This window comes from Tasmannia lanceolata, unplaced genomic scaffold, assembly GCF_043159265.1.
Source record: "Tasmannia lanceolata isolate RefF3 unplaced genomic scaffold, GAP_Taslan_0.1 ptg000013l, whole genome shotgun sequence".
Classification (NCBI taxonomy): domain Eukaryota; kingdom Viridiplantae; phylum Streptophyta; class Magnoliopsida; order Canellales; family Winteraceae; genus Tasmannia; species Tasmannia lanceolata.
The window spans coordinates 17592079-17619689 of record NW_027518690.1 but is presented as its reverse complement, the minus strand read 5'-3'; the positions used below and the strand labels follow the sequence as shown (position 1 = coordinate 17619689).

Sequence of the window (27611 nt, the reverse complement as noted above, 5' to 3'; positions counted from 1 at the left end):
ATCTGGGGGCGACGCCGTATTTGTGTCCCATCACACTCGACTGGATGAAATGATAGAAAACTTAGGGCATGTTCTTCAACGCTTCTCATTCATGGAAGGAGGCACAAAGGGCAGAATATATTTGTGCAGTGTAACTTTAGGTCCTTGAGAAAAATATGATATTTTAACCGCATTTAGTCGGTGATTTAGAGAAATACTTTTTCCATTCTACAAAACTCTTATATGTAACGGACTATAACTAATCACTAGGACTATATCCTTATCATTTATTTCATAGGGTTTCATATTTTAGTGGGTCCCATCACTTACACTAATGAGAACAAGTCGACCAAACTTGGCTCTCGGCTCTCGGCTCTCGTGCGATGAGTTGTTATACCCCCATTTTGTAAAATAGTTTCGGTCTTCGTGGGCCAATTTATAATTCGGCCTTGTATGACTAATTTATTTAATGATTTGGCCTTGTTCACAGGTTTTACGTCGGGCAATGATAAATTCGCACCTCCTGGAGTACGCATACGCACCCTTTATAATGTGATTTGAGGTCAAAAAGCGTTAAAGTTAACAATGTTCACATCAAATCATGGTATAAGGGGTGCATTTGCGTACAGCTGGGGGTGCGAATTTATCATTGCCCAGAATTTATTAAGCAGTTATTCACCAAATGGATAATGGTGGTTATTTTCAAATGTGGCGACGTTTGAAATTAAAAATAGAAGTTCTCCAAGTGGGCGATACTTTTTCGCACAAAGATTTCGGAAAAGATTAAGATGGTTACCGGGTTACCGCTTTCAACCTTTTTTAAGCCCTTTAATCTAGTCCGTCAAGTTGATCCAACGGCTCTTGGATGGGTGACGAACCCATTTCGCGTCCACACGCATACGAAACGATCTCTAGGGAGGAACTTACAAGTAGTGGTGGTAGGTTTTATTCAAAATTGGGAATGAAAGTTACTGCTGCAGATAATTGTTAGGCCGAACCATTTGAAATTCAAAGTGGCCATTATAATAAGCCGAATTGTTTGAAATTCATAGTGACAATTATGACAGGCTCCTCCCAAAAGTAAGGGGCAGTTATTGGCAATTTTTGTGAAGAAAACTACATAAGGATATGACTGCATCATGACAAGGAGTCCTAAATCATTCAACAACATGTCTTAATTTACACTATCTTATTTTTTATCGTAGTTTTTTGTTATATTAATCTGTAATTTTACCAAAGGAAACGAACTCAAGAAGAAATAAAATCATCCTTGCTGGTTAGCATTTGCTTTTAGTTTCCTATTCTCTATCAATGCATTGATGCTTGTTTGTGCTCTATGTTGTTTTTGAACTAATGCCTATTGCATTTTTGTTGCCCTTTGCATTCCTGTATTCCGCTGCATTTAGGCCTGGTTTTGGTAAGTGAAAGTCCTTTATTTCTCTAAAAGGCATTAAGAACCTAAGGAAGAAGTGAGTTCTCTTCTTCTCAATCGCCTGGAATCCAATCCCATGGGATGAATTGATTATCCCTTGCATTGAATTTTGGAAATCAAACAAGTAGTGATCCATTTCAAATTAAAATCAAGAAATCTACTAAAGAACTTCTTCGTACATTGCGACAATCTCTCTATGTTTGGCGGCGACATGGCATCATCTTTGCCCGCCGAAGCGCTCATCTTCTCTCCAAGGAAAAGAAAATGGAGTGGAAAAAGCCATGGATTCTATGCCTACTCTTGCAATTGGGTCTTCTTTGACTTGGGTTCATAGTATCTTCTCATATTCCGCACTTGTTTTTTTTTTTCACATTTCTTGCTTTTAATCATTTGTACTGAAATATTTGTACACGAGCAATCAAATATTACTTCCTTATTATTATTTTTTGTGAGAATGACCAAAGTGTTCTTATGTGCCACATAATTATTATAATTTTGTTGTTCTGGAAGCATTCTCCTTTTCTTAGAAACAAGTTTGTTTGATAGTATGAGAAACTAAGGCCATGTTTGGCAACTAGGGGTGCAAGTTTGGCCCTGTCAGCCCTGACCCGCCCTGAGCCCGAACAGGGTCTGGGCTGGATTTTCCAACCCTGAGGGCGGGTTAGGGTTCATTTTTTAGGCCCTGACTTAGGATTGGGTCGGGTTCAGGGCTAATACCTCGGGTTAGCCCGACCCTGCCTGACCCTAAGTTTTCTATTATAGAATTGAACCATCTGTGCATGTTTCTTTTGCTAATGTTTTCTATTATCTTGGATTGATGTTTCTTTATATTATTATTATTAATTGTCTCTGTTGCCCGTCATGTTGTTGAATTCACTTTCTCTTTTTATTGATCATTTTGTTCTATATGATATGTGGTTGCTTTATTTTTGGCACTCTTAACAAGTATTTGCACTAGGGTCAAGCAGGGCCAGCCCGGACATCAGGGCCAATAAGGGCGGGCCAGGGCCGCACTGAGCCCTGTAGGGCGGGCAATGGGTTGAGGTTTTTTGGCCCTGACTCAGGGTCATGGCGGGTCAGGGCCGAGATAATGGGATCCAAGGTTGGGCTAGGGTTTTGAAAAACCCGACCCTGTTGCAGCCCTATTGGAAACCATGAATGCTTTTTCATGGAATATTAGTTTATCAAGTGGTGAGAGAGGGCCAAGGATGGTCGGAGACGAATAGATCCAAGTGAAAACTATAAAGTTTAAAACAAGTTTAAAACTTTGAACTTGAATGTCGTAACGGGAGAGGGTTTAAAATTTTGAGTCCTAGTTAGATAAGGGAAAGGTCTTGGAGATTTGGATTGAAATTAAGTTCAATATGACCTTAGGAGTTGGAATGTTATTAAAGGCTTTTGGACCGTTTTGTGAGAAGTTCAGGATTTGAAGTACCAACCTATTATGGTGAACTTTACTTAATTGGCGAGTTGCAAGGTCGATGAACGACGGTGGAGCAATTTTTTTTTTTTTTTTGCAGTCTTAGCGGCGTAGAATTTGTTCGCGCTCACTTGAAGTATATTCCAAGGTGCCAATGACAATGAGCTTTGGTGAGGGTGATTATTCAGTAGTGAGGATGCTTGTTGGATTTTCTTAATAGACCTTAGCGTGGACAGCAAGAGTGTGAACACCAAGAGTTTGCAAACGTCCTGGAAGAAATATCTTAAAGCAAAAGTGAGAGCTATTCTGAAACAAATCAAGTGGCAATATGATCAAGAAGGCTAATTTATATAACGTATTCAAGTGTAAGACTTTGTGAGTAAAGTGGCCTATAATGTCTTCAAGTGATTAGTGTGAGAGAGGTGGTGAGATTTAAAACAAACCAGTGTGAATGGGTTATTAGAATAGCTCTAAGAGAGGTGGTGAGATTTAAAACAAGCAAATTAGAATCAGTAGAAATGAATATAAAATGAAAGCAGAGCTCAATTCTTCCCTGTTTGCAAAATGGCCGTCGAACTAAGCGTAGTCGCCCGGGCTGAGGAGCAAGGAGAATGTCGTGTGGGGATGTTAGACGAAGTCCAAGCCGCTGACCCCTCGTATATGACGAAGAAGAAGAAGAAAAATTGCAGAAAGTGTAAAATAAAGAAAAGATGTTGAAAAAATGAAAATGTAGGAAAATTGAAAGAAAGAGAGAAGAATGCTTGATAGCTTGAGAGCTTTGTATGAGGCTTTGTGTCTGTGATTTTCGTGCTTTTGAGGGCTGTAGAGTAGGGTATTTATAGGTAAAAATGAGGGAAAAAACACCATTTCTGAGGGATCAATTAGGGTCTTTTTGAAATCCGATTTGATTGAATTTTTGGGTGAAATTTTGGAATGAAATCAGCATAAGAAGGTTGCCTGAAAGGTATTTGGCAAGGTAATGGATCATTTGGGTGGGAGTTAGGGATTTGAAAGAGATTTAGGCATTTGGGGAAGGTTTTGGAATGGAAGAAGATCGGATTTTTTGTGAAAATGGAAGTTTAAAGGCAAGCTTTGAGATTTTGAGTAGATTTGGCTTTTTTTGGGAATGGTTTTGTGTTTGATTAGGAAGGAAATAGCTGACTTTTAGAGTTTGGGGAGAAAAATAAAACATTTTGAATGGAGATTTCGTTTTCTAGGGTTGATGGCATAGTTTTGTAAATTCAATGGGTTTTGTGACTATTTGGATATTTAAGTGATGGAGGGCATGGCTTGTAGATAACGGGAGAAGCAAGGGTGCTTTGGGATTTGCTTTTCTTTTTCAAAAGAAGTCACGTGCTTACACCGAAATAGTATGGTGTAGCCGGAAGCGTTCTTGAACGAGTCAATGTTTATCTCTGTAGAACACAGATCATAAACCGTTGAATACACAATGGGAAAATTACAAAGAAAGAAGAAAATTTCTTTCTTTTCTTTGATTCATGAGGTGGTGGTCTGACATGCAACAGACCAGCCGCAAAATACCTTTTTGTGATGGACCCTAGCAAATCCCATGTAGCGGACTATAACTAATCAACCCCTAAATACTAGATAGCAAACAGATCTTTAACTCTAACTAGAAAACGGAAATAAATTCCAAGTAAAGCTATTTTAGAGACGTTGAGTTTTTTTTTCTCAATCCCTTATCCTCACGTTTCCAAGAGACGTGGGCTACGTCATCCTCCCACTTGATGAGTACTCGGCCTCGAGTTCATTGGTGGCCTCGCTATTGCATCTCCAACTTCAAGGACTTTGATACACCGATGCTTGTCATTTTCGGCCTTGGACTTAGCATGAGGTTCAATCAGCTTCTTTTTTTTCTTTTTGACATCTTCGTGTATCACCTTCTTCTTCTTGGATTTGGAAAGGGATTCCTTTACGATAAAAAATGATCGTCCCTCCACTTGTGAAGCTTTGGGGTCCTTCCCATCTACATGAGGTTGAAGCTCATAATTTTTATTGTTTTGACAAAAAATAGAGACATTATCCCTTCTCTCGTGAATCAAAATCCTGTCAAATTTCCAAGGCCTCCCCAACAATAGATGCCATGTATCCAAATTTATATATAACATCACATAGAATTTTATCTTTGTAAGCACCAATTTCAAAAGGGATTCGACAACGTCCAGTTACCTTCCCGGCCAAGCCTGTAGGGAGTAGGGTGCTTCTCTATCCTTAACTCGAGCTTCTTTACCATGTCCCCTCGACGCGAAGTTCTCAATGCTACCTCCGTTAACGATGATGCTGCAAACTCTTTCTTTGACCAAGCACTTGCACCTTTCAGAAAATATTGTGTTGCATGAGTGCTTATACTTTTGAAGTGAACATCATACAATGCATCACCAGAATCGACCGAGAGCACAAGTAATTAGGATGGGATCTTTTGTACTTTGTTCCTCTTCATCATACTGTTCTTGATCATCTTCTTTATGTTCGTCACCTAGAGAATTCGTCGGCTTGGTATACAAGGGCAAACCATGTGAATAGGTTGGGCCCAAAAACTCATCTCCAAAGGATGATCCGTACATATTGGATTCATCTTCCGGCCATCTACATACCATCTTTCACGGCCCAGTCGCTCCTCGGAGGCACAATTGGACAGGTAGAGACTCTGACCGGCCTAGTCTGGTCCGGCCCGCCGGCCCGCGACCGTTTAAGTGTGGTGTATTTGTATGAAAATTTAACCCAATGTGAAGGGTATTTTTATCATTTTCCATTTCCATTTTTATTTTCAGATTGGGACAGCCTTTTAGAAGTCATTTTTTCGTTTTTTTCCAACTCATTTTAACTCATTCTCTTAAAAAAGAAAAAGAAAAAGAAAAGGAAAAATGAAAAGTACATTCACTTTCCTTCATTAGCCATTGCCATTTGCCAAAAGGCACAATTTTAAACATTGAGATTTTTGTATCTTCAAGCATTCTTATAGCTCTGTATTAAAGCCCACCAAACTTTTCCCTTCCACTTTTCTCTGATACCCACTTTGACATCAAAGAGCAATGAGTTATAACAAAGTTCTTCCAGAATCCTACCCACCACCAGGTAATTCCTCAAAACCTACCCAATTTCTCAATCCGTTCACCGCTTAGATTAATGGGTTTCTTTCTTAATTTTTTTGTCTTCTTGAGTTTTGTGCTTTGATTGTTTTGGCAACTTGGGTTTGATTTATTTATTGATTTATTGTTATTATTCTTATCATTATTTTTTTTTGTGGTCTTTGATGGTTTGGTTGATTGTTTTTTCAGGGTATGGAACTCCTTATCCTCCCCCACCAGGCAAATTCCTCAAAACCCACCGAATTTCTCATTTCATTCAATGTTTATATCAATTAATTTCTGTGTTATTTGTCTGTCTTCTTGGGTTTTGGTGGTTTGATTTTTTCTTTTGATGGTTTGGTTGATTGTTTTTTCAGGATATGTAACACCTTATCCTCCACAACCAGGCTATCCAGCTCCCCCACCTCCTCCAGGAGGGTATGAAGGGTACCCTCCACCACCACCTCCTCCAGGGTATACCTATCAGGGATACTTCTATGAAGGGTATCCTCCTCCACCACCACCACCTCCTCCACAGCAATACCCTCCACCTTATCACTGCCACCATTATCACGACGATTCAGGTTGCACCTCGTTTCTTCAAGGATGGTATGATCTCAATCTGTCTTTTTTGTTCATGTGCATGGCTAGCAGAGGATATCTTTTGAATCTGTTCTATCTAATTTGTAAGAGCCTATCTTTAGTAGTTGCTAATTGGGCTAAATTAGATCATCTTTGTCATTTGTTTTTGAAAAGTAACTTAAAATAAAAAAAAATCAGTTATCATCAATTAAGGGCTTGATTCATATCTACTGATTACAAAAATCCTTCGCATTTATGCTTTTATTTTTAAGTTTTGTTTTTGATAGGCTATACTAGTCTTTATTTTATTTTATTGGCAGATGTATATTAGTTGTTAGTGGAATTAACTAACTTTAGCTTCTAAGTGAAAGCAAGTAAGTTAAGACTTAAGAGTCAAGTTTGAGAGAAGAAGAAACCCAGATACCAAAATTCTTATTGTCAAACTTAACAAGAGGTAGCGGCATGGTTCAATTTGGAAGAATTGGGCAATTCTTTGAAGGTTTGATTGTGTAAATGTTCAGTCATGCAGATCTCAACATTGGAAGGCTGGAGAAAACTCAGTTATATCAACTATATGATCATTGCAAAGGTTTCATAATACTTATCAACAGTGTTAGTTTTAGAAAGTAGTGAGAATTAATAGACCCTACGTAGATGCTACCAAATTTGAGGAGTGGACCCTGAGATCTAGGAAATTACACTTTCTTCCTTATGGTGCCTATCTTTGATTTTTTGTTTCGGGCATTCTCTGTTGGAAATTTTTAAAGGGACAAGAAATTGGGATCCTTGATTGTGCAAATTGCATGATTCAAATGAGAAGGCAGATACTGTTTTGTTCTTCGCAATTGGAGAAATGCTTGGTGATACTAGTCATGTTGGTGCCAGTAGTGATGGTTTGAAGTCAATGATCCCTGCATAACCACAAGATCAACAATTAGAAGAGATCAAAGAGGATGAATTTTGGTTCCTTTTTATAGGAAGACATTAGGGAAGCCAACCCTTGTTTTATTTGTGGAAACAATGAGGCACTGCATTGGCTAACGTGTTTCATGATTGGAAATTAGCTTCGGATGGAGTTAATTTGAAACTTCATTGTTTGTAAATGTATTCAGCTGTTTACGTCCAAAATGGATTTCACACTTGACTGTTGATATCACTATTACACTTTGAAGTATGCCAGTTCATTTACCTGTTTAATCACTCTTGAAGTTATGATAATAGTGATATATAACAGGTGAAGGCCGTGCCTATATTTGGTGGACTCCAGCCTACATTGGTGATTGAATCACAATATAGACATTGTACTTAGAGGTAAAAGCAACCAATAACCATTGGAATGGCATGGTGGGGTTCTCACAAGCATTAGGGTAGCATAGTGTGTTATCCTGTGGGTATTATAGGGATCATGGCTATCGGAAAATTCCTTTTCAATTATTTTGGAAAGGACCAGGCAAATACATATTCTCATTGATCTGTGATCAGTGATGCTATTGACAGGACACAGTGAACGGATCACTGGTCACTACTTGCTTTATACAGTTGGTATGGCACTAGCTACGATTGTGAATTATAAGACTTGGATGAGCTTCTCGTGGAGTTAGCAAGGAGTGAGGGTTGAAACTAACCAATGCTAGTGCAGTTAGGTACTTAGATATCGCTCTACAACTTAACACCTAAGGTATTTGATGCAAAATAGAAAAATTGTTATTCATTTCTATAGTGAGTTATAGTAATTTGAATACAAAAGTTGTTTCAAGGGTTTCTATATGCTATGGAAGGCTAGTGGGGCCATATTATTGGATAATCTAAACCATTCATTGATTGGGCCTCGATGTCGATAGGCCATGCTTCGAAAGTCTTCTCCATAGGACGATCCTTACTCCTTAGTTCCTAACCCTCCAATCAATGGAGGTTTCTATATGATCCCACTATTCTTTTCGCTACACTTGCATGCACGGTCTTTCACCACATAAAAACTAGGTGCTTTAGTAGTTAAAGAATGGTGGTTTCTAGGTCATGTATGTGGGCTTGTGTAGAGAATTGTTGTAGAAATGTAAGAGAAGATGAGAAAATAGGAGCAAGCTTTGCATTTGGTGTTTACTACAGAGGTATCTCTTTTCTTCTTCTTTTATTGTGATATTATTTTCACTATCTATATGCTCTCCTGGGTTTTTGCAATTTTTCGTGTTTTCATTGTGTGCAAATTCAACCTAGGAGACTAGTCCCATGCATTGATTCATGAAGGAGTTTGAACATGTAGGTCAAGGCAATTATGGGACCTAGGAAGCTTGATAATGCCAAGAATGATCAGCAGAAGAGATTCATCAAGTGTCTACTAGTATGGCGCGTGAATGTTTCTAACCCTCCGAAAATGCCATCAAATTTAAAGAGTAGATAAGGAAAGCTGAAAGGTCATTGTTGGCTTTCATGACATTGAGTGGTCGTGGCTGTCATCCTTGAACATGTTCAAGAGTTAGAAACTCTAAAGGTGTGGGGATAGTCTTACAATGCTATTTGTTTGAGAGGATTTGGCAATTTCGCAGCCATTTTTACTTTTTCATGAGAGAACAGCCACACAGGCTCACTTTTCAGCAGATTTTGTCTTATTCATTTAATTCATCTGAGGTGTCTGTTCTCTCATGCAAAAGTCAGCCGCAAAATGGCTTTCCATGAAATGGCCTAGCAAATCCCTTGTTTGAGAAGCTGTGGATCTTGACTAAGTTCAATTACTTGTGGTGACAAGGAGCCCAATGCAAATTTGAAATGCTACTTGATTGGTATTGAGTGATATCCAATGGTGATGGTTTTAGTAGTAATGTCTATGTTTTGGAGATGCATGTGTGGCTTATATGCTGGTAGTTGGAGAAATACTGCTAGAGAAGTCTATGATCATGGTTTTAAATTTCCACCGAAACTGATACGAAATGACCAAAATATTTTTGTTTTCATCCCCACCGAATGGCATACGCAAATTAAAACAAAAAATGTAATTGTATTAGTGGTTTACTGTACTAATATGTGTTACATAACTATATTTATATGAATTGCATGTAAAATATTGTTTATGTATTGCATATGAATTATATGTGAAATGTGTTATGTATTGAATTATTAGACATGGGCGACAACGCATGTCATTTGATGTCCGTTATTGTTAGACCATTATGGGTGCCTTTTTCGCTTGTGTGATGGTTTTTGATTATGTGTATTTGTACTAATTCTAGCTCTTCATGGTTTTTGAGTGTGTATGTGATGAGAATCCTTTTTGAGGGATATGTTATTAAAATCGACAATTGTATAGTTTGTGGACCAAATAAAAGAGTGGCTCAATATTGAAAGTTGTTAGAATAAGCTTATGTAGCCTAAGGGCATTATAGTCTTTCATATTCTTTTCATAATAAATATATATGTGTGTGTTAGGGCAAGGAGGCTAATACACAATATTCATTCTCAAATCTCTCTGTTAACATGGTATCAGAGCCCTAGGGTTTCTCGATGCCCTAGGGACCTCCATTGAAGCTCATGCCCATGTCCTAACTTCTTCCATTGAAGCCCATGCCCATGCCCTTGCCCTAACTTCTTCTTCTTCTTTTTCTTTTCTCTTTCTTCCTCCATCTTCACTGGTTGCCCCCCCTGCGCGCCTTCTGGGAAACCCAACTTTCCCTGCTTGCCCCCCTGGAAAACCCAACTCTTCACTGGTTTCCCCCCTGGAAATCCAACTTTCCCTGTTTTGCCCCCTGCGCCCCCCTGGACAAACCCAACTTCCCCTCTTTTGCCCTGCGCGCCCCCCCTGGAAAACCCTACTCTTCCCTGTTTGCCTCCCCTGTGCGTTCTCCCTTATTCTTTTGTAACATCTTTCCCCATCTTCCTTGACCTATCAGGATAGTGTTCTTCTCTTCTAGCCGTCGGGTGTTCATGCCCTAAATCTTCCCTTTACATTTCTCACCTTTTTTGGTCGCGGCTTCGCTTTGTTACATTTTTCTTTACTTCCTACTTGATGACTTAAGCTTTGTCTCTATGTTTCGTTGTAGTTCCACATGTATGAGGCTTGGTGCTTGTTTTTTCGGGGTCCTTCCGGCGGATGTTTGTGGTTTTTCCTTCTGATTGTTTATTTTTAGTGGTGATTTGCTTGCCTATATTTGGCTGCCCTTTTCTGTGGTTGTCTGTGATTGTTGTGGTGTGTCTTGTCTGGTCTGCTTCACCCACATCCCATTTGAGTTTTGGTGTTTATTATGGCCTTGCCATCAGCTTCTTCCTCCGGTTCATTTCCGGTGTCGGTGACCTCTATGACATCCATTAAGTTGGATGGTGCTAATTACCCTGCCTGGAGTTGTTCTGTTCACCTCTATTTGCGAGGTCAGGGCAAGTTACATTTCATCACGACGGATCCTCCGGATCCTAAAGATGCTGGGTATGATAAGTGGAGTCAAGAGGATGCCCAGCTTCAGTCTCTTCTCTGTCAGAGTATGGAACCAAAGATTGCGAGCCATATGCTATTTCTGGATACATCACGGGCAGTCTGGTTGCGTGCTGAGACACTCTATTCCGGCAGCAACAATCTTACGCGGATTACTGATGTTTACAGTGACTTCTTTCGTATCTCGCGTGGAGATAAGACTGTTGCTGAGTACTATTCGGATTTTGTTGGTCTTTGTGAGCAGATCATAGTTGTAAATACCGTTTCGTTTCGTCCGGAATGGACGAAACGAACCGGTTTCGTTCAAATTCCAGAATGAAATTGACAAAATTTCGTTTCGGACGAAATTTCGTTCCATTTCGTCCATTCCGGACGAAATTTTCCGAAATCCGGAATTTCGTCCGGAATGGACGAAATTCTCCATTCCGGCCGAAATCGTCCATAACGGCTAGTTTGACTTGCAGAATTTACAACAATGCCCCTGCAATGGCTCTTTTTGGTTTTTGACCATTTTAACCTCAAAATGTGACCGTTTATAGCTGTTGGGAAGGGTATTTTAGTCATTTTTAAATGCACAATCAATAAAAAACTCTATAAATAGCATTTTCCCTACCTTCTTTTCCTCTACCTTCACATAAGTGATTCTCCTTCTCTTCTCTACTTTCACTTACACTATCTATTCTACTAAATTTCCTACAAGTCTACCCTCTTCTTCAACTCAATCCAAGTCTATTTTGGAGCAAAGGGAAGGCATACATTCAACTTACTACTACAAGAAGTCAAGAACTATTTCCAAAGGCTTATTTCAAGTGAGTGAAGGCTAATTTTTTCTTCTTCTCTTCAACTCAAGTTCAACCCCAAGGTTTTCTTTATTTCTTTCCATTTCCTTTCTTTTATTTCTTACTTCATTTGTCTCCTTCTACTTCATTTTTTTTGTAATTTGTTTCAATTTTCTTTCTTCTAATTCATTTTTCCCCTTCTTCTACTTCATTTCAGAATGAGTGGGTCGAGTTCGGGACCTTCTGCAGGAGCATCCTCTATTGGTTCGGCACCCGCTAGATCGGATGACCCGGCATGGTCTTACTGGACATTGGTTCCGGGTCAAAGAAATAAAATAACTTGCATATTCTGTGGCAAAGTCATATCGGGTGGAGGTATAACCCGCTTGAAAGAACATTTAGCGGTTGTTCCTGGTGAAGTAGCATCATGCAAAAAAGTGACTGAAGATGTAAAATATCGAATGAAGCACCTTTTAGATGCAAAGAGAAAGGAAAGGGCTAGGATGAGCATATCTAGAGCAGAGGTTGGAGGTTTTTATGGCACACCAGACGAAGAAGAAGAGCAGGATGAAGAAGACCTTGGCACACAATTGCCTCAAGTCCCTCAACGAAAAGGTAAGGAAGTTCTTGTAGAACCGAGTGGTACAAAAAGGAAGAAGAAGGGAATCACAGGAGGGATCAGGAATTTCTTTGCAGCACGAACAACCCCTGGAGCCCAGCCAAGCATTAAAAGTGCTTTGGCTACTAAAGAAACAATGGATAGAGCAGACATGGCGGTTGGCATGCTTTGCTACGATGCCAATCTCCCTTTCAACGTTGCCAATTCACCTTTCTGGCAACCTATGTTTGACGTTGTGAATGCCATAGGTTCGGGTTATAAGGCACCTACTTATCATGCTTTAAGGGGTCCCATTTTGAAGAATACAGTGGATGAGGTAAACAACTACTTGGAGGAAATTAAGATGTCGTGGAGATACACTGGTTGTAGCATTATGGCAGATGGATGGACAGACACCAAACAACGTTCCCTAATCAACTTTTTGGTGTACTGCGCTAAAGGAGTCATATTCCTCAAATCCGTTGATGCATCTGGCATAGTGAAGAATGCCGATGAATTATACAATATCTTTGCAAAGATTGTCGGAGAGGTGAATCCAGAATATGTGGTGCAATTTGTAACTGACAGTGAGCCAAGTTACAAAGCTGCTGGGAAAAGACTAGAAGCCGTGTTTGGTACATTCTTCTGGACTCCGTGCGCAGCTCATTGCTTAGATCTCATCTTGGAGCATCTGTGCAAACCGACTGTATTTCCTCACATAGCAACCACAATTGAGAGGGCTCGAACGATTACAAAGTTCATCTACAACCATGGAAGCCTCTTGAATTTGATGAGGAAGAAGTTCACAGGAGGGAAGGAGTTGTGCCGCCCTGCTGCAACCAGATTTGCTACAAATTTCATTAGCATACAAAGTCTGGTGTTGAATCGGAAAGCACTTCAGCAGATGTTTGTGTCTGATGAGTATAGTACTAGTAGGTTTGTCCAACACCCACTGAGTGAAGGGGTAGTTAGTACTGTGTTGGATAAATCTTTTTGGGACCAATGCAAGTACATTCTAAACATCAGCGAGCCTTTAGTGAGAGTGCTGCGCTTGGTAGATCGGCAGGACAAACCGGCGATGGGTTACCTATATGAGGCTATGGATAAGGCCAAAGAGAACATCAAGGAGAGGTTGAAGAGAAAATCAGATTACAATCCCATCGACCAAAGATGGGATAGGCAACTCCACAGTCCCCTCCATGCAACAGGATATTTTCTTAACCCTGCTCTCTTTTTCACTCCTACCTTCTCTAGGCACAGTGAAGTAACCAGAGGCTTGTTGGCATGCATCACTCGACTGGTACCTGATGAAGGTACACAAGACCTCATCACCAATCAGATTGAGGATTATCGAGAGGCTAAGGGTATGTTTGGAATGAAGCTTGCAATCCGCAACCGAACGAAGTTGGGACCAGGTATATTTGAGTTTTTTGTTTAATTAAGTATAATTCATTTTAACTTTCAGTTTCTCAACAAATAATGATTTACTATTTGTTACTTTACAGTTGCATGGTGGAATCAATTCGGAGGTGACGTGGAAGAATTACAGACATTTGCGATCAGAATTCTCAGTCAGACCTGCAGTGCGACTGGGTGTGAAAGGAATTGGAGCACCTTCGAAAACATTCACTCTGCAAAGAGAAATAGGTTGGAGCAGCAGAGATTAGATGACTTGGTGTTTGTCCATTACAATCTTAAGTTTCGAGAAAGGTATACAACGTAATATAATGTTTTCAACTCTCACCTCATCACTTTAAGCTTTTAAGTTTAACCTTTGACATTGATTAAACTTAATGTTTTCCTTTTCAGGGACTTGTTGAGGAAATCATCTACCACTAGTGACCCTTTGAGCATAGACCATCTGGATGTCATGATGGATTGGGTTGCAGAAGAAGAAGATGTCATATTCACGCTGGAAGACATTGGGTGGGAAAATCTTGAAGCACCTACTGTTGTGGTTGGGGCCGGGGACGACAACGACGACTTTCTCATGCCTCTTGAAGAAGATGTCCATACTGGTGGTCCAGGTGGTGATGACGGCGGCGGCGACGACGACGACGACGACGAAGAAGACATTGAGTATGATCATCCGGGTTATGATGACTGAGAGTTGTTGCTACTAGCTATTGTCTATGTTTCATTTTCATGTATCTTTTTTTTTTAATGTTTTTCTATGTATCAGACTATCAGTTGCACTTGTGCAAGACTTTATGTGTTTAAGTAATGAATATGCCTTTTGGGACACATATTTTGGACTATTTATTAGTTTTTCATCTTTTTCTATTGATTTTTTATTTTTTTGGATTTTTCTCATATTTTTTAATATATTTTTTGTGTGAACGAAAAGTTTCGACCGAAATGCACCGAAATGACCGAAATCCCACCGAAATTCCGTTTCGGTGGCCAAAACGAAATGGCGACCGAAACGGAATTTACAACTATGGAGCAGATTGATATTTATCATCCCCCATCCACCGACCTTAAGGTCTTGGCTCAACAGAAGAATGAGCTCCGTACTACTCGGTTTTTGGATGGCTTAGGGCCTGAGTTTGTCCCTCTTCGGCAGCAGATCCTTGGGTTAGGGACGCTCCCATCTTTGGATGAGATCTTTTCTCGCATTCAACGCGCTCTACGTCTCGATCCGGCTATCTCTGTTGCTAGTGACCAGTCCGCCTTTGCTGCCAAGTCTGGTTCCTTTTGGGGCACTCGTGCTAGGGGTCGCAGTCCTCACGGACAGGGCCGTGGCTTTGGCCGAGATTCAGGGGGAGGCCGTACTTATGGTGGTCGTGGCTCACGTTATTACAGTCATTGTGACATGGAGGGTCACACTATTGATTTCTGTTACGATCTCCATCCCGAGCTGCGTCCCGCTCGAGCCGCCCACTTCGCTTCTGAGACACCTGCTGCACCTACTCCTGCTCCTTCAGACACCATGCTCGTCTCTCGGACTGAGTATGAGTCACTTTTGCGCCTACAGGAGAAAGGGAAACAACCGGCTGCTCAACTTGCCACCGAAGGTAGCAACCCATCTTGCTCCCTTAGCCACTCCGCTTCCTGGCTTATTGATTCTGGTGCCTCTCATCATATGACTGGTAACATTACACTTCTTAGTTCCTTTACTTCTTGTGCTCCTACTAAGATGGTCACCTTGGCCCTCTTCGGGAAACGCGTATCCACTCTATGGGAAGCACGTTTTCTATCTACCATCCTTGTCTCTTGTTAGCCCTCTTCTCTTCCTCTTCTTAATATTTACATGTAAAGTCATTTAAGTGCTTAAGATTTATATGTAAAAGGATAAAAAGTCAACTTTCCAGTTCTAGTGCAAAATTCGGAAAAACGGGTTAGGTCAAAATTTTAACTTCCAAACGATGGGGTATTTTCCAATTTTAAAAAATTTATAAATTCTATCATTGTCCAAACATTATTAAATCTCAAAAGTCCAGTAAAATAAATCTCATAATTTGGTTTCCAAATTTTTTCTTCTTATCAGACACCGGTCAACAGACTAGTCAACACAAGCATTTCAATTGATAGTGATTTTCCTTTAAGTAAATGTTGGATCTTTTAATAAAAAGTATTTTTTTAAAAATATTTGGTTCACATAATTATTTCTTATATTTTTAAGTAATTTTTTATTTTTTTAGGATTAGCATTGGGATAGTGATTTTAAAAATATAGTGCGAATCCCAATGCAGATTCCCACTATTGAATAAGAAGCGCGTTTTACAAAATGTGATTCACGTTCTGTTTCTCTTCCTGTTGCCTCTTCTTATTTCTCTAATGAAGAATAGGAAAAATACATGGAACTGGTTATTTACATGTAAAGTCATCTAAGTAAATATCCATTTACTTAAGATTTATATGTAAATAGGGAACTTTTCAGTTCTAGTGCAAAATCCGACCTTTTTAGTCATTTCGGGCCAGGTCAAAATCTTAACTTCCTAACGATGCTGTATTTTGTCAATTTTAAGAATTCATAAATTCTATCATGTCCAAACAGACAATGAATCTCATAATTTTGTTTTTAAAATTTTACCTCTAGTCAAGTAGCACTGGTGAACCCAAGTATTTCAACAGAGAATGATTTTTCTTTTAAGTAGATGTTGGATCTTAACATCCTTTATGTTATTAGAGGATGACGCCGTTGTTTTCACAACAAAAGATTTATGTTGGCAAAATGTTGAAGATCCTTCACATTTCCTTGTTGCTTCCCTTAACGCTTACCCGTCGCTTCCCTTTGTGCTTCTCGACCTTTCATGCTTACCGCTTCCCACCTTCCTGAGAGCCTTCGCTTTTCGCATTGGAAACTGTGTTGAACACAAATGTCCTCAATGCGAAAGAATAACTTAACCAACTAAGCTATTGCTCGACTATGACAATATTATTATAAAATTATTTTAAATATGTCATAGATCTGAATGAATATAGCAAAATTGTGATTGCGATTTTATTAAATCAATGTCTGAGAAGAACAAACTTATGGAGAATTGAATTCACAAAGTGAGTTCATTAGGCATGTTGTAAATTTCAAACTACAAATCAAATTTGAACCAAGTTGTAAAGGTTGCCATTATGGTTTTAAATTTTGGTTTTGGTATGCGTTTCGGCGTCACCGAAACCGAAAGTTAGGGATTTCGGCCGAAATCTGGTAATTAAAAAAATATTATTTTATTCATTCCAAAATTTTGGCCGAACTTTCGGAATAATATTAGTTTTTTTATTAAAAAACAATTTACCGAAATTTGAACCGAAATTTCCAAAATATCCGACGAAATTTGGAATTTCGCGAAATTTCGGATTTCGCCAAATTTCGGTTTCGGTTTCGGTCCCAACCGAAATGCGAAATTTTGGACCGAAATTTCAGATTTCAGACGAAATTTAAGACCATGGTTCAACTGTGGGTAGGACCATTCCCAGGATTAATACACAACTTTTCCTTGAATCAACAAAAAATCTTATCGATAAATATATTTACAATAATGAAACAAATAAAGAAGGAATTGATGAAACATATCAAAATACAACTTAGTTTATTTCGACTATCCAAAAGTCACTTTTTATTTCGAATATTCGAAATAATAATTCACAGATTTGTTTTTTTTTTAAATGAAATAATTCACAGATTTATTGTAACTTATCTTTCTTGTCACAAATGTAAAAGATATTATTTTTTTTCCACTACTTGGACATGTGGAAAAAAAATATTGTGACATTTCTGTTCGTACAGAATTTTCCAATCGATCGTTTTTTATATAGCGCAATGGACGATTCCATCGTTTATAGTCGAAAAGAATTTGAGTCAATAAAGGTTTTTCAAACCAAAAATACATACGTGCCCAACATGTCCAAGTTGAGAAGTTGAGGAAACAAATAATGTCTATTTTGGGATTTATGCACAATATGCTAGCTATTGCACTCCATATACCATACAATCTCATGTGCAGGTTCTAATCTAGAACTCGTTCAACCGCCATCACTCATTAAATCTACTCCTCGCCTTGTCAAATGATCAAATTCATTCAGTTGATTTTTTTTTCTGAAAAGGTAACCATATTGATTATGAAAATCCATACAACCGGATGACGGGGGACAAGGTGCCCCCTCCCCCCCCCCCCCCCCTCCCCACACATACACAATCTCTAGATGAAATACACGAGGCTTTAATGCTAAGAAGGCTCCATGACCCTAAACTGCCGCCTAGCACAACTGAACGAGTGGGTTGTGTCTCCGCATATTGTCTGTCCACTCCGGCTTCTGCTAACTCATCGGCCTTTTCATTCAGTTGAATATTCTCCCTAACAATCAATGTATGCGTACATATGGACAACTACACAATGTTTGTTATGGGTACTCCACAATACATAGAAAAGTAGGAAATGGGTTTGTGTGGCCACATACATAGAGTGGCAGTAAATGGGCTTTCAAGGCAAAGTTATCAAGGCAGTAGTAGACAATGTTATCCCAGTAGATGATTGATAAGATATTGGGTAACCTCATGCTCTTGATGATATGTAGAAATTGATTTCCAGTGATTGAATGATGGGCTAAACATAGGTTCTTTCTCTAACCCAAAGCTCAGGTCCAAGGGAGATATTTAATGTAGGCAAACACTTTGAAAACGATCCATTTGGAAAATAAAAACAGGAGTCGATTGATCATTGTCCACTTTGTCTTGAAGCTGGGGAGTCGATTGATCACTTGTTCATTCACTGCAAGGTAGCTAGGGAGATTTGGAATAGTATTCGCTCAAGGTTTGACATCCATTGGGTATTCCAGTCATCATTACCCGAGCTGTTTCTTTGCTGGGAGGCAGTACCTTGGAAGGTTTGTCTTCTCGCTACCTTGTGGGTCATCTGGAAAGAGAGAAATTCTAGGGTGTTTGATGGTTGGGCTAAATCTCCGTATTGTTTATTTATTAAAGTGATTGTGTTGTCCATAGCCTGGGCGAGAAGCCTCCCAGCGTTCCGCTTTGTGTCGGCCTTCTATCTCTCGGATGGATGGAAGGAGATTTGCTTTAGTGTGGAGAGGATCACCAGATCGCTCAAGTTTCGGAGGCACCTCTTTGTGGTTTGCTTAAGATTATCTTTGATTGGTCAAGTTTGGGCAACCCGGGTTCTGCTGGGATTGGTAGTCTGTGTCGAGATGACTCTAGATCTATTCTGTGGGCATTTTCTAGTCCTATTGGGACTTAGGATGCCACTGAGGCTGTGGTTAGGGCTGCTTACCAGTGTATTAAGTGTTTTGACAAAGATCGATGGATAAAGTGATTGTGGAGGGTGATTCAATAAATGTGGTGAGATGGCTTTGTGGCTCGACGGTTTCACCATGGAGATTTGCCCCTTTTTCTATGAGATTTCAGATCGCATTCTTGGCTCCTACATTGGTTTCAGGCACATTAGAAGATCCGCTAATAGTGAAGCGGATAGATTAGCTAGGGATGGGGTGGGGAAATTGGGTTTGGAGTGGTTTGATTTTCTAACACCTTGATTTTGTTTAGTCATTATTCCTTGTACATTTTTTGTTGTAATTTTTGGTGGACCATCTCGGTCTTCATTATTGAATGAAATTTGCAATCATTCAAAAAGAATGAAAAATAAAAATGGGAGTGACATGACCGTTGATTTGACCCATTTTATTGCTTTATGGGGGTTTTAGCTCCCTTCCTTTGTCTTTTAGTGGACGTGGCTCCAATGGTTGATGCTCATTTTTTTTTTTTCACAAAACGGATTCCCATTTTCCTAGCAGTGCTCTTTAATGGATTTGTATAAATAACATGATTTCATTATATAGTTGAAAAAGGCCTTGGTGAATGATGAGTTTACTGCAAGCTATTTGTTCATCGGTATTGGTGGTTCATGATTGTTGCAATTGATATACTCAAATAAGCTTCTTGATGTAACATGCATGCTACCTTGAAAACCTTAGAGAATCTGTGGCCAATATATAAGGACCCTTTTCATACTAAGGTTCACATGCACAATGTGAAATCCATTAAACATTAAGGTTGCTGATGGTGTTGCAAAGCTGCACATATTTTCTAGGAAAAAATACAGTTACACCCCCTCAACTTTCTGACATTTTCAACTCTAACCCTGCCTTTTAAAAGTCACCAACTACAGCCCCTGAGGTTTAAATTTGTATAACGTAGACCCCCTCTCTTTTTTTTGAAAGATGACATATTTCATTGATATTAGAATTACAGCGGGGACCAGGAGTCCCGCCCTGTATTACAAAATATCCAGCTGGTTCGGGCATACCCTTCACCAGGAGAAAGTAAGACAGAAAACGAAGTAAAATACAGTAACTTTTCTTCCTGCATCTTTTACAACCTAAAATTTACAGCCACCAGGTATGCCACACCTGCTCTTACTTCCAAGCCTCCAGTGAACAAATCGTAAAGTAGAAAGATCCTGACAAAAATCCAGTCTTAACAAAAGAACTAATCTTTCAAACCAACCTCGATCGTGGATATAACCCATATCCAGGACACCTAAGCCGCACACTTCTCCAATTTGTCCAAGATATGTTGAATTAAAAAGTCCGGCATTTCGATGAGAAGTTCCTCTGGAACCGGCTCCAAGTGACTTGGGATTTTTCTGTCAGCAATCCTCTCTTCCACTTGTCTGATACCAACCACCTTATTGGCTTTCCAATTTAGCCTCCTATTAGTCCTTTTCTCAGCCAATAGGAATTTAAAGAAAGGATGCGAAGATAATGGCGATTGGGTTTCTCTAACCTCACTTGTCTCGGAGAGACAGGATAAGGTGAAGGGGCAGTCCTGAGCATCCAGTTTAAAAAATTCCCACTGCTTGCGAAGCAAATCTTTGGCTCTCTTTGGGCATCGCGTCCATGATAGAGGCCCTTTCTTCGTCCTAGGACATCGATTTAATCCTCTTAAGGATATTTTCTAAAATCATTATCTCCGTAAATAAACGTCTCCTTCCACCGGAGAGAGCAGACAAATCACCTTGATTTCCCATTTCTAAAGGATATCTTAGTTGTCCAGAAATAAACTCACCCAGAATACCAAAAACGCCCAAAATAGCAAATGAAGTCCAAGAAACTCTTTCAAATACTTGCTAAAATGCAAATGCTGGACTAATAAAATCCAAATTAATGACCATACAGCTTCCGCTCCTCGGAACCTGAAATAATTACTCCTTTTCACGATAAGATCAATGAGGCCCACCTCAAAAGGCAATGACGGGACAGACCATTCAGAAGTAGGATCAACTCTACCAAGGTTTTAAATTCAGACCGAAACCGAAACTGCACTTACCCGAAATACTACTTTATTTCGGCGAAATACACTGAAATTTCAGTGTTTCGTGTATTTCGCCCGAAATTAACGAAATGGAGGTCTAATACTCAATTTTCATCGAAAATTTCAGAAAATTTCTCCCGTTAAAGACTTTATTGGGGCGAGATTTTATTGGAGCAAGATTTTACAGGGATTGGAGCGAGATTTATATGGTGTAATTCCATAGAATCTGGTATTTTTCAAAAAGTACTATATGTAGCAAATCCAGATCTGTTGTAATCCTTTCACAACCGTGTAGTTTCCATTATATAAAGAGAACTACCTATCATACGATGGTATGAAAAGGAAAATTTTCCACATCTCTGTTTCCGTTTCTGCATTGTGTTTACAACGTCTTACACCATAGAATGATCCAAACCTTCCATTTGATGGGCAGAAGCACAAATAGGTTGCTTTCCAATAGGAATTGTAGCAGCCAATGAGAGAAATTTCACCCGAAATTGCTGGGATTTGGAATTAAAAAATATTGTTTTTTTAATGGTGTGCCGAAATTTCGGGCAAATTACCGAAATTTGGTATTAAAAGATTTTTTTTTTTATAATCGTGTACTTGATTTCAGCCGAAATTGGCCAAAATTTCGGTTTCGCTTAGGGGCGAAACGTATACCGAAACCGAAATTTAAAACCTTGAACTCTACCCACAAGAGATAAAAGTACGAATTTGCCTTTCACCCTTAAAAAGACTTCCACGAGCCATCCCTAGATATAAGTCGGAGGGTCAGGGCCCACCCTACCCATAAGATTTAAACCAATATTACAGTCATCATCTAGCAACTGAACTTTCCACTTAGGGACTGGGGAAATCAGCGTCTCGGGCTCCACCGACAGGCTGGCTGGATCTGAGGGCTTGCCAACACCAAACATCAAGCTGGACTGAAAACTCACGTTGGGCAGAGCACCATGGAAGGAAGATTTGAAAACGGGCGGGGCATTGCGGAGACAACGGGGCCTCGACTCGGTCGAACGATTGGGACTGGAGCCGAGCCAGCATCGGGCAGACGCCGAACCAAGGAGTCGGATGGCCCGAAAATTGCAGAGCAAACAAAAGGGACAAGAACTTCAACTCCAATTTTATAGACAAGGTTCGAAACTCTAATTTTGACACAGGAGCCTGAGAAAATCCTCCGAGGGGCTTGAATTTTTGCTGATACAAAGCTCATGCAGTGCTGGTGATTCCCCTCCATCTTTGTCTCTAGGACCCTTCCGAAAAGACTTCCTATCGCCTCCACCGTTGAAGTGGCCAAAGCACGTACAGGAATACCATAGAATTTCACCCAAAGAGTTTCCTTTACTTTGAATAAATTCCTTATTCCACGGAATGAGTGAGAGTAAGTGAGGATCCAAACAATTTTGACTAGTAGAAAGAGCCTTAACAGCCTGTGCTTCGGATTCAAACATAAAGAGGATTTCCTCATCCGACAATATACAAGGGCACTCCAACAATGGGATATTCCAGCTCTTTTGAGCCCAGCGCCAAAGTTCCTCTAAGGAACCAAAGGGGCTCTTCCTTGTCCCGATCAGGCAGGCTTTTAGGGTTTTCGTTCGTGCGTCCACTTCCTTACCCGAAATGCACAAGGTCGAAGATCCTTCAAATCTGTGAGAGATAGAGCCAGAACCAGGCCATAAATCGCTCTCAGGTAGGGCCAAATCCGGACCTAGGGGACGGCCAAGGGGCCGTGGAACCCATCTAGAAGGGGTTTTGTTCCGGCGGCACCAACGACAGTTTTCTCGCCATTCAAAATTAAGATATCGACAGGGGGAGCAATACCAATTCCCACTACCCGTCTTTTGATTTCTTTCAAGATCAAACCCCTTTCCTCCCACCGATAATTTCACTGTGATTCGATTACATATTCTGCATTTTTTCCACCAACTAAAATTCTGATACTGGCAATGGCGACAATGCCAATCCTCCGGTCATCTCTTCATCCTCAACCCATTATTTTTACCATTGTTTTGTTGCTCTGTAGACCCCCTCTTTTGAAACACTGTCAATGCTAATGAAGACTCCATACCCAACTCCAAACGCCATACCTGAATCCAAACACTACCAAAAAACATAGTGGGCCCATTTTGTTTGGATGATCCAAAGCATTCATTTGATGGGCCCCGACGTAGATAGGGTGTGCCCAAAAAATCAGCTCCATAGGATCATCCTAGCCCTTCGATCTATGGACGAACCGTCAACTGAGGGGGTCTACCTTATACAAATTGAAACCTCAGGGAGTGTAGTTGGCGACTTTTAAAAGTCAGGGTTATAGTTGAAAATGTCAGAAAGTTGAGGGGGGTGTATCTGTATTTTTCCCTTTTTCTGAATCCTTATAAATTATATTAGCATTGTGTTCTTCAGACGTTCAAATAAGCATAATCCACAGTGTCAATGTTTGAGGTATCTATTTCTGTTGCTTTTATTTTATTTTATTTTTATCTTTTTTCCTCTTTTTATGACGAGGAATCAAATTCTGTTTATTGTATTTTTAATCTTTTTTTCCTCCTTTTACGATGAGGAAACAAATTCCGTTGATGCTTAGGCCCTGTTTGGAACTTTGGATTGCAGGAGCCAGGAAACACATTATTGGCAGAAAATATTTTCCTAGGATTTTTTTTTTCCTTTGATTTAAAGGGAAATGATGTGGCTATGGCTTTATCATAAATTGAAGTTCTCTCTAAATAAAACTTTACCTATTCCCGGTTCAATTTTATTTTTTTTAATGGCATTTTTTTTCATGTGTAAAATGCGATGGAAGGAAAACCTGTGACCCAGATGTCATTCAAGGAAAGAACAAAAACAACAAAAATAATAGTTCATGAGTAAAGAAAACATTCTAGAAAACTGCATAGGCAAAGTAAAAAATTATCGAAAATCCAGTCCACTCTTGTATTTGGTGTCCTTTTGTCAGCCTTTTATTGGATTACAAGAAGAACCTTCTTACGTGGTAGTCAAGAAAGTCCTTTCTAGGATTATGAAGGATTGGATCTTCATTAATGTCCAAGGTTTTAAATTTTAGTTTCGGTTTCAGTCGCACTCAAACGGAAACATATACGTTCAAGGAAAGTCTTTTCTAGGATTATTAAGGATTGGATTTCCATTAATTTACTAGGTTTTAAATTTTTGTTTCGGTTTCAGTTTCGGTGGCCACAGAAATGGAAACACATCTCTTTCGGTTAGAAATTTTGATGGAAAATCTGTAAAATCATGGAAACATATGAAAATGAAATAGTTTTAAGATAAAACTTCAAAAAATGCTAGACTAAGCACAAATACACACTAAGAAACCATCACATAAGCAAGACAACAATCCTTAATGCTTTTAACATCAAACACTGTTGACATAACACATTTCACATGTAATTCATATAAATCTTCATACATAACACACACCATATTTCATATACAATCAGTATAAATATAATTATATAACAAATACTAATACAGTATACCACTAATGGAAATACGATTTTGGTTTCGATATGCGTTTCAGTTTCGCTATCAATTTGGTCAGGATGGCAACAAAAAAAATTTTCGATCATTTTGTGTCGGTTTTGGTGGAAATTGAAAACAATGTTCTTGTCATGGTAGCTCAATGTGTTATCTTAGTAATCTAGAGGACCTTTATTATTTCCCCCCACTATTGTAGTCGTAGATATGGAGAAGCTGAGTTGCCATTGTATAAGAATGAACATTTGTATTATCTGATATTTTCATGATCTGAAATTGAAACCCCATGTTTTGGTAGACACATCCCCATATTTACTTTTATTTCTTTTGATTGAGCATTCTCTTCTTTGTGGGATTTCATTTCATTTCTGTTTCTGTTTTTTTCATATTCCTATCTGTTAAAACTAATGCTGACACACTTCTCTTTTTATTTTCTGTGGCAGTTTGGCAGCTCTTTGTTGCTGCTGTGTGTTTGAAGAGTGCTTCCTCTGTTTTTAGCTCATACTCATTCATAAATTTCAGCTGTATGTGGTTCCTCAAGCTTTTCGCAACTTGCATTCCTGGTTGTTTTGTTTGTTGACATTAAATCTTTCAGCATCCTATTCATGAACTGAAAGCTATCGACCTTGTAAAAAAACAAGATAATGATTTATGGTTATGTTCTTCTTTAAGGTATTGTCTTGTTCAATCCATCTCCACCCTACAGGTGCCCCGTCGCCTACTTTGAACTGCACCATATATCACATTGGCCCTTTGATAGCACTATAGGACCCAAAAAATGCATCAAACAGGTGATGGGCAGAGACTGTGGAGGCCATGTTTGGCAGACATGAATTTTTTTTGGGAAATGTTATCAGCACTACTGTATTTTGATGAGGGCACTCCTCACTTTATTAAAAGTATGCTATGGCCCACACCATAGGATGATCCAAACAGTCCATTAGATGGGCCACAGCCTAAATAGGTTGTTCCCCAAAAAATTTTTCCATAGGTTGATCCTAACCCTCCGATCTGTAGAGGGTTAGGATCAACACTCTAACATTCAGATCGGAGGGTTAGGATCAACCTATGGAAATGATTTTTGAGGCACAACCTATTTAGGCTGTGGCCCATCTAATGGACGGTTTGGATCATCCTATGGTGAGGATCATACTGTACTTTTAATAAACTGAGGGGTGCCCTCATCAAAATACAGTAGTGCTGATAACATTTCCCGAAAAAAAAAACAATGAACATTACATGTATACAAATTAGTAATCTACCAACGTTAAGGAGTGTAGAGACCTCATTTTGTTCTTATCGAACCTGACAAATGACAATAGTTGAAGCCCACGGGGTTGGATTTGAATGATGAGAATGTGTTTTGAGAGGTGGGAAAGCATATCTTGAAAAGATTGAAGGCCAAAAGGTTTAGCGAATTCTGAGAAATACCCATTCTCTGCAAAAAAAAAAAAAAAAAACTAGGACAAGTGAGAAATGATAGATGCAAAGGCCCTCTTTACGCAAGGGCTAAAGAAAGGCCCTTGAATAGATCCACATCATTAAGGGCTCATTTGGATGTCGAGAAAATTTTGAATTGGATTTCTCACATTTGCAGTCCTTTTTGCATTGTGATTTGGATCTGGATCAAATCCTTGGATTTCCAAATCAGCAACCGACAGTGAAAAAAACCAGATTTTCAAATATGCTGTGGAAGTAAGTAATTGGAAATCCACAGATCTGACAGTTTCCTTCACCCTCTTTGCTCTTCAACCTCTTTACTCCACTAGGAAGTTCTCCCTTCCCTCTCGTTCGCCCTCAACATGAGCTGGCGGATCTAATCAATCTGTATTCAAAACTCAATTCCAAATTCAAATACAAAATATGAGGTATCCAAACGGGCCCTTAGTGCAACCGAATTCCGTTTCTCAACCGATTTTAAAAATGACGTGGATCTATTCAAGGGCCCTTCTCCGGCCCTTGCATAAAGAGGGCCCTTGGATCTATCATTCCTCTTTTCAAAATTAGGAAATCATTGGGTGCCTAAAATATTAGCAAAAATCCCCTGAATTTTCAAATGGCAGTTTGATAGAGAGGTTTGATACGGTGTGTGCTTGTGAAGTCCAGTATTTTTAAAAAAGGAAAGGATCATCCAAACGTAAACAGGTTATACCCGGTTAATCATCTCCATAAAATGATCCCAAACCTTCGAGTTATAGAGCTCTCTACAACATGCAGGCAGTCAGCCGTTGGAGGGTTAGGATCATCCTATAACCTGTTTACTTTATGTCCCAACAGATGAACGGTTTGGATCATTCTATGAAGTGAGCCCTACAGTACGTTTGAAAAATACTGGACTTCATGTAATTCTTGTCTGATAGAACATGTTTCCATTTGTCATTCAATAAGAAACCTAATCGAACGATCGAGAATGCAATTAAATTAAAAAATGTAAAACACTTTGAAACATCTTCAAAAGCTCTACAACTACTGCTTCTCTTCTCTACTCGATTGCAAACACTAGAAAAATACTACAAAAATAGTGGAAAAGTCAAAGAATATTATTTTAGGGTTGATTTTGTATCAAATAAGCTTCACTTCTATTTGCAAAATTTAAACTCAACTTGATCGAGTTCCATCAGGTGCAAACCTGAGGAACCAACCTCAGATCAACTGTAATTTTAGTGCTACTTTTCTAGTTTAATTTATTAATATCTAAGCTTAGATTAGGCTTTGATTCTTCAAGTCTTTTCAATTTAGTTGCATGCATGCACATTCATATCATATAGTTAGATTTCTTGGAAATTAAAATTTCCAAAGATAAGAATTGTTCTATTTCATATAGACTGAGTGATATCTATGTGGTCCTTCGATTGGACGAATAGCATCGAGATGAAGACTACTTCTAATCTGCTTTTATATGCTGACTTCTTTGAATTCTTGTTGATTATCAGAAGGGGTCGAATTAAATAAATTTGTAATAAAAAATAAAAAAACTACTCTACTATCATCAGAACAAGATTGAATTAAATAAGTTCGTAATAAAATAGCTATAATTTAGATGAGAAGATCCACCA

The 27611-nt window shown here is 39.2% G+C and overlaps 1 protein-coding gene and 1 long non-coding RNA gene across 2 annotated transcripts; both read left to right on the top strand.

Annotated features, from left to right (window-relative positions):
* Window positions 1-5705: 5705 nt before the first annotated feature.
* LOC143890881 (uncharacterized) lies at window positions 5706-25226 on the top strand. Its single transcript, XM_077395563.1, has 4 exons — window positions 5706-5927; window positions 6131-6160; window positions 6298-6529; window positions 24999-25226. Exons 1-4 carry the CDS (start codon window positions 5885-5887, stop codon window positions 25051-25053), a joined length of 360 nt encoding a protein of 119 aa, XP_077251678.1. The 5' UTR covers window positions 5706-5884; the 3' UTR covers window positions 25054-25226.
* Window positions 13960-14540, top strand: LOC143890880 (uncharacterized). Its single transcript, XR_013255270.1, has 2 exons — window positions 13960-14006; window positions 14106-14540. It is a non-coding gene; the product is annotated as an uncharacterized LOC143890880 (long non-coding RNA).
* Window positions 25227-27611: the final 2385 nt, after the last annotated feature.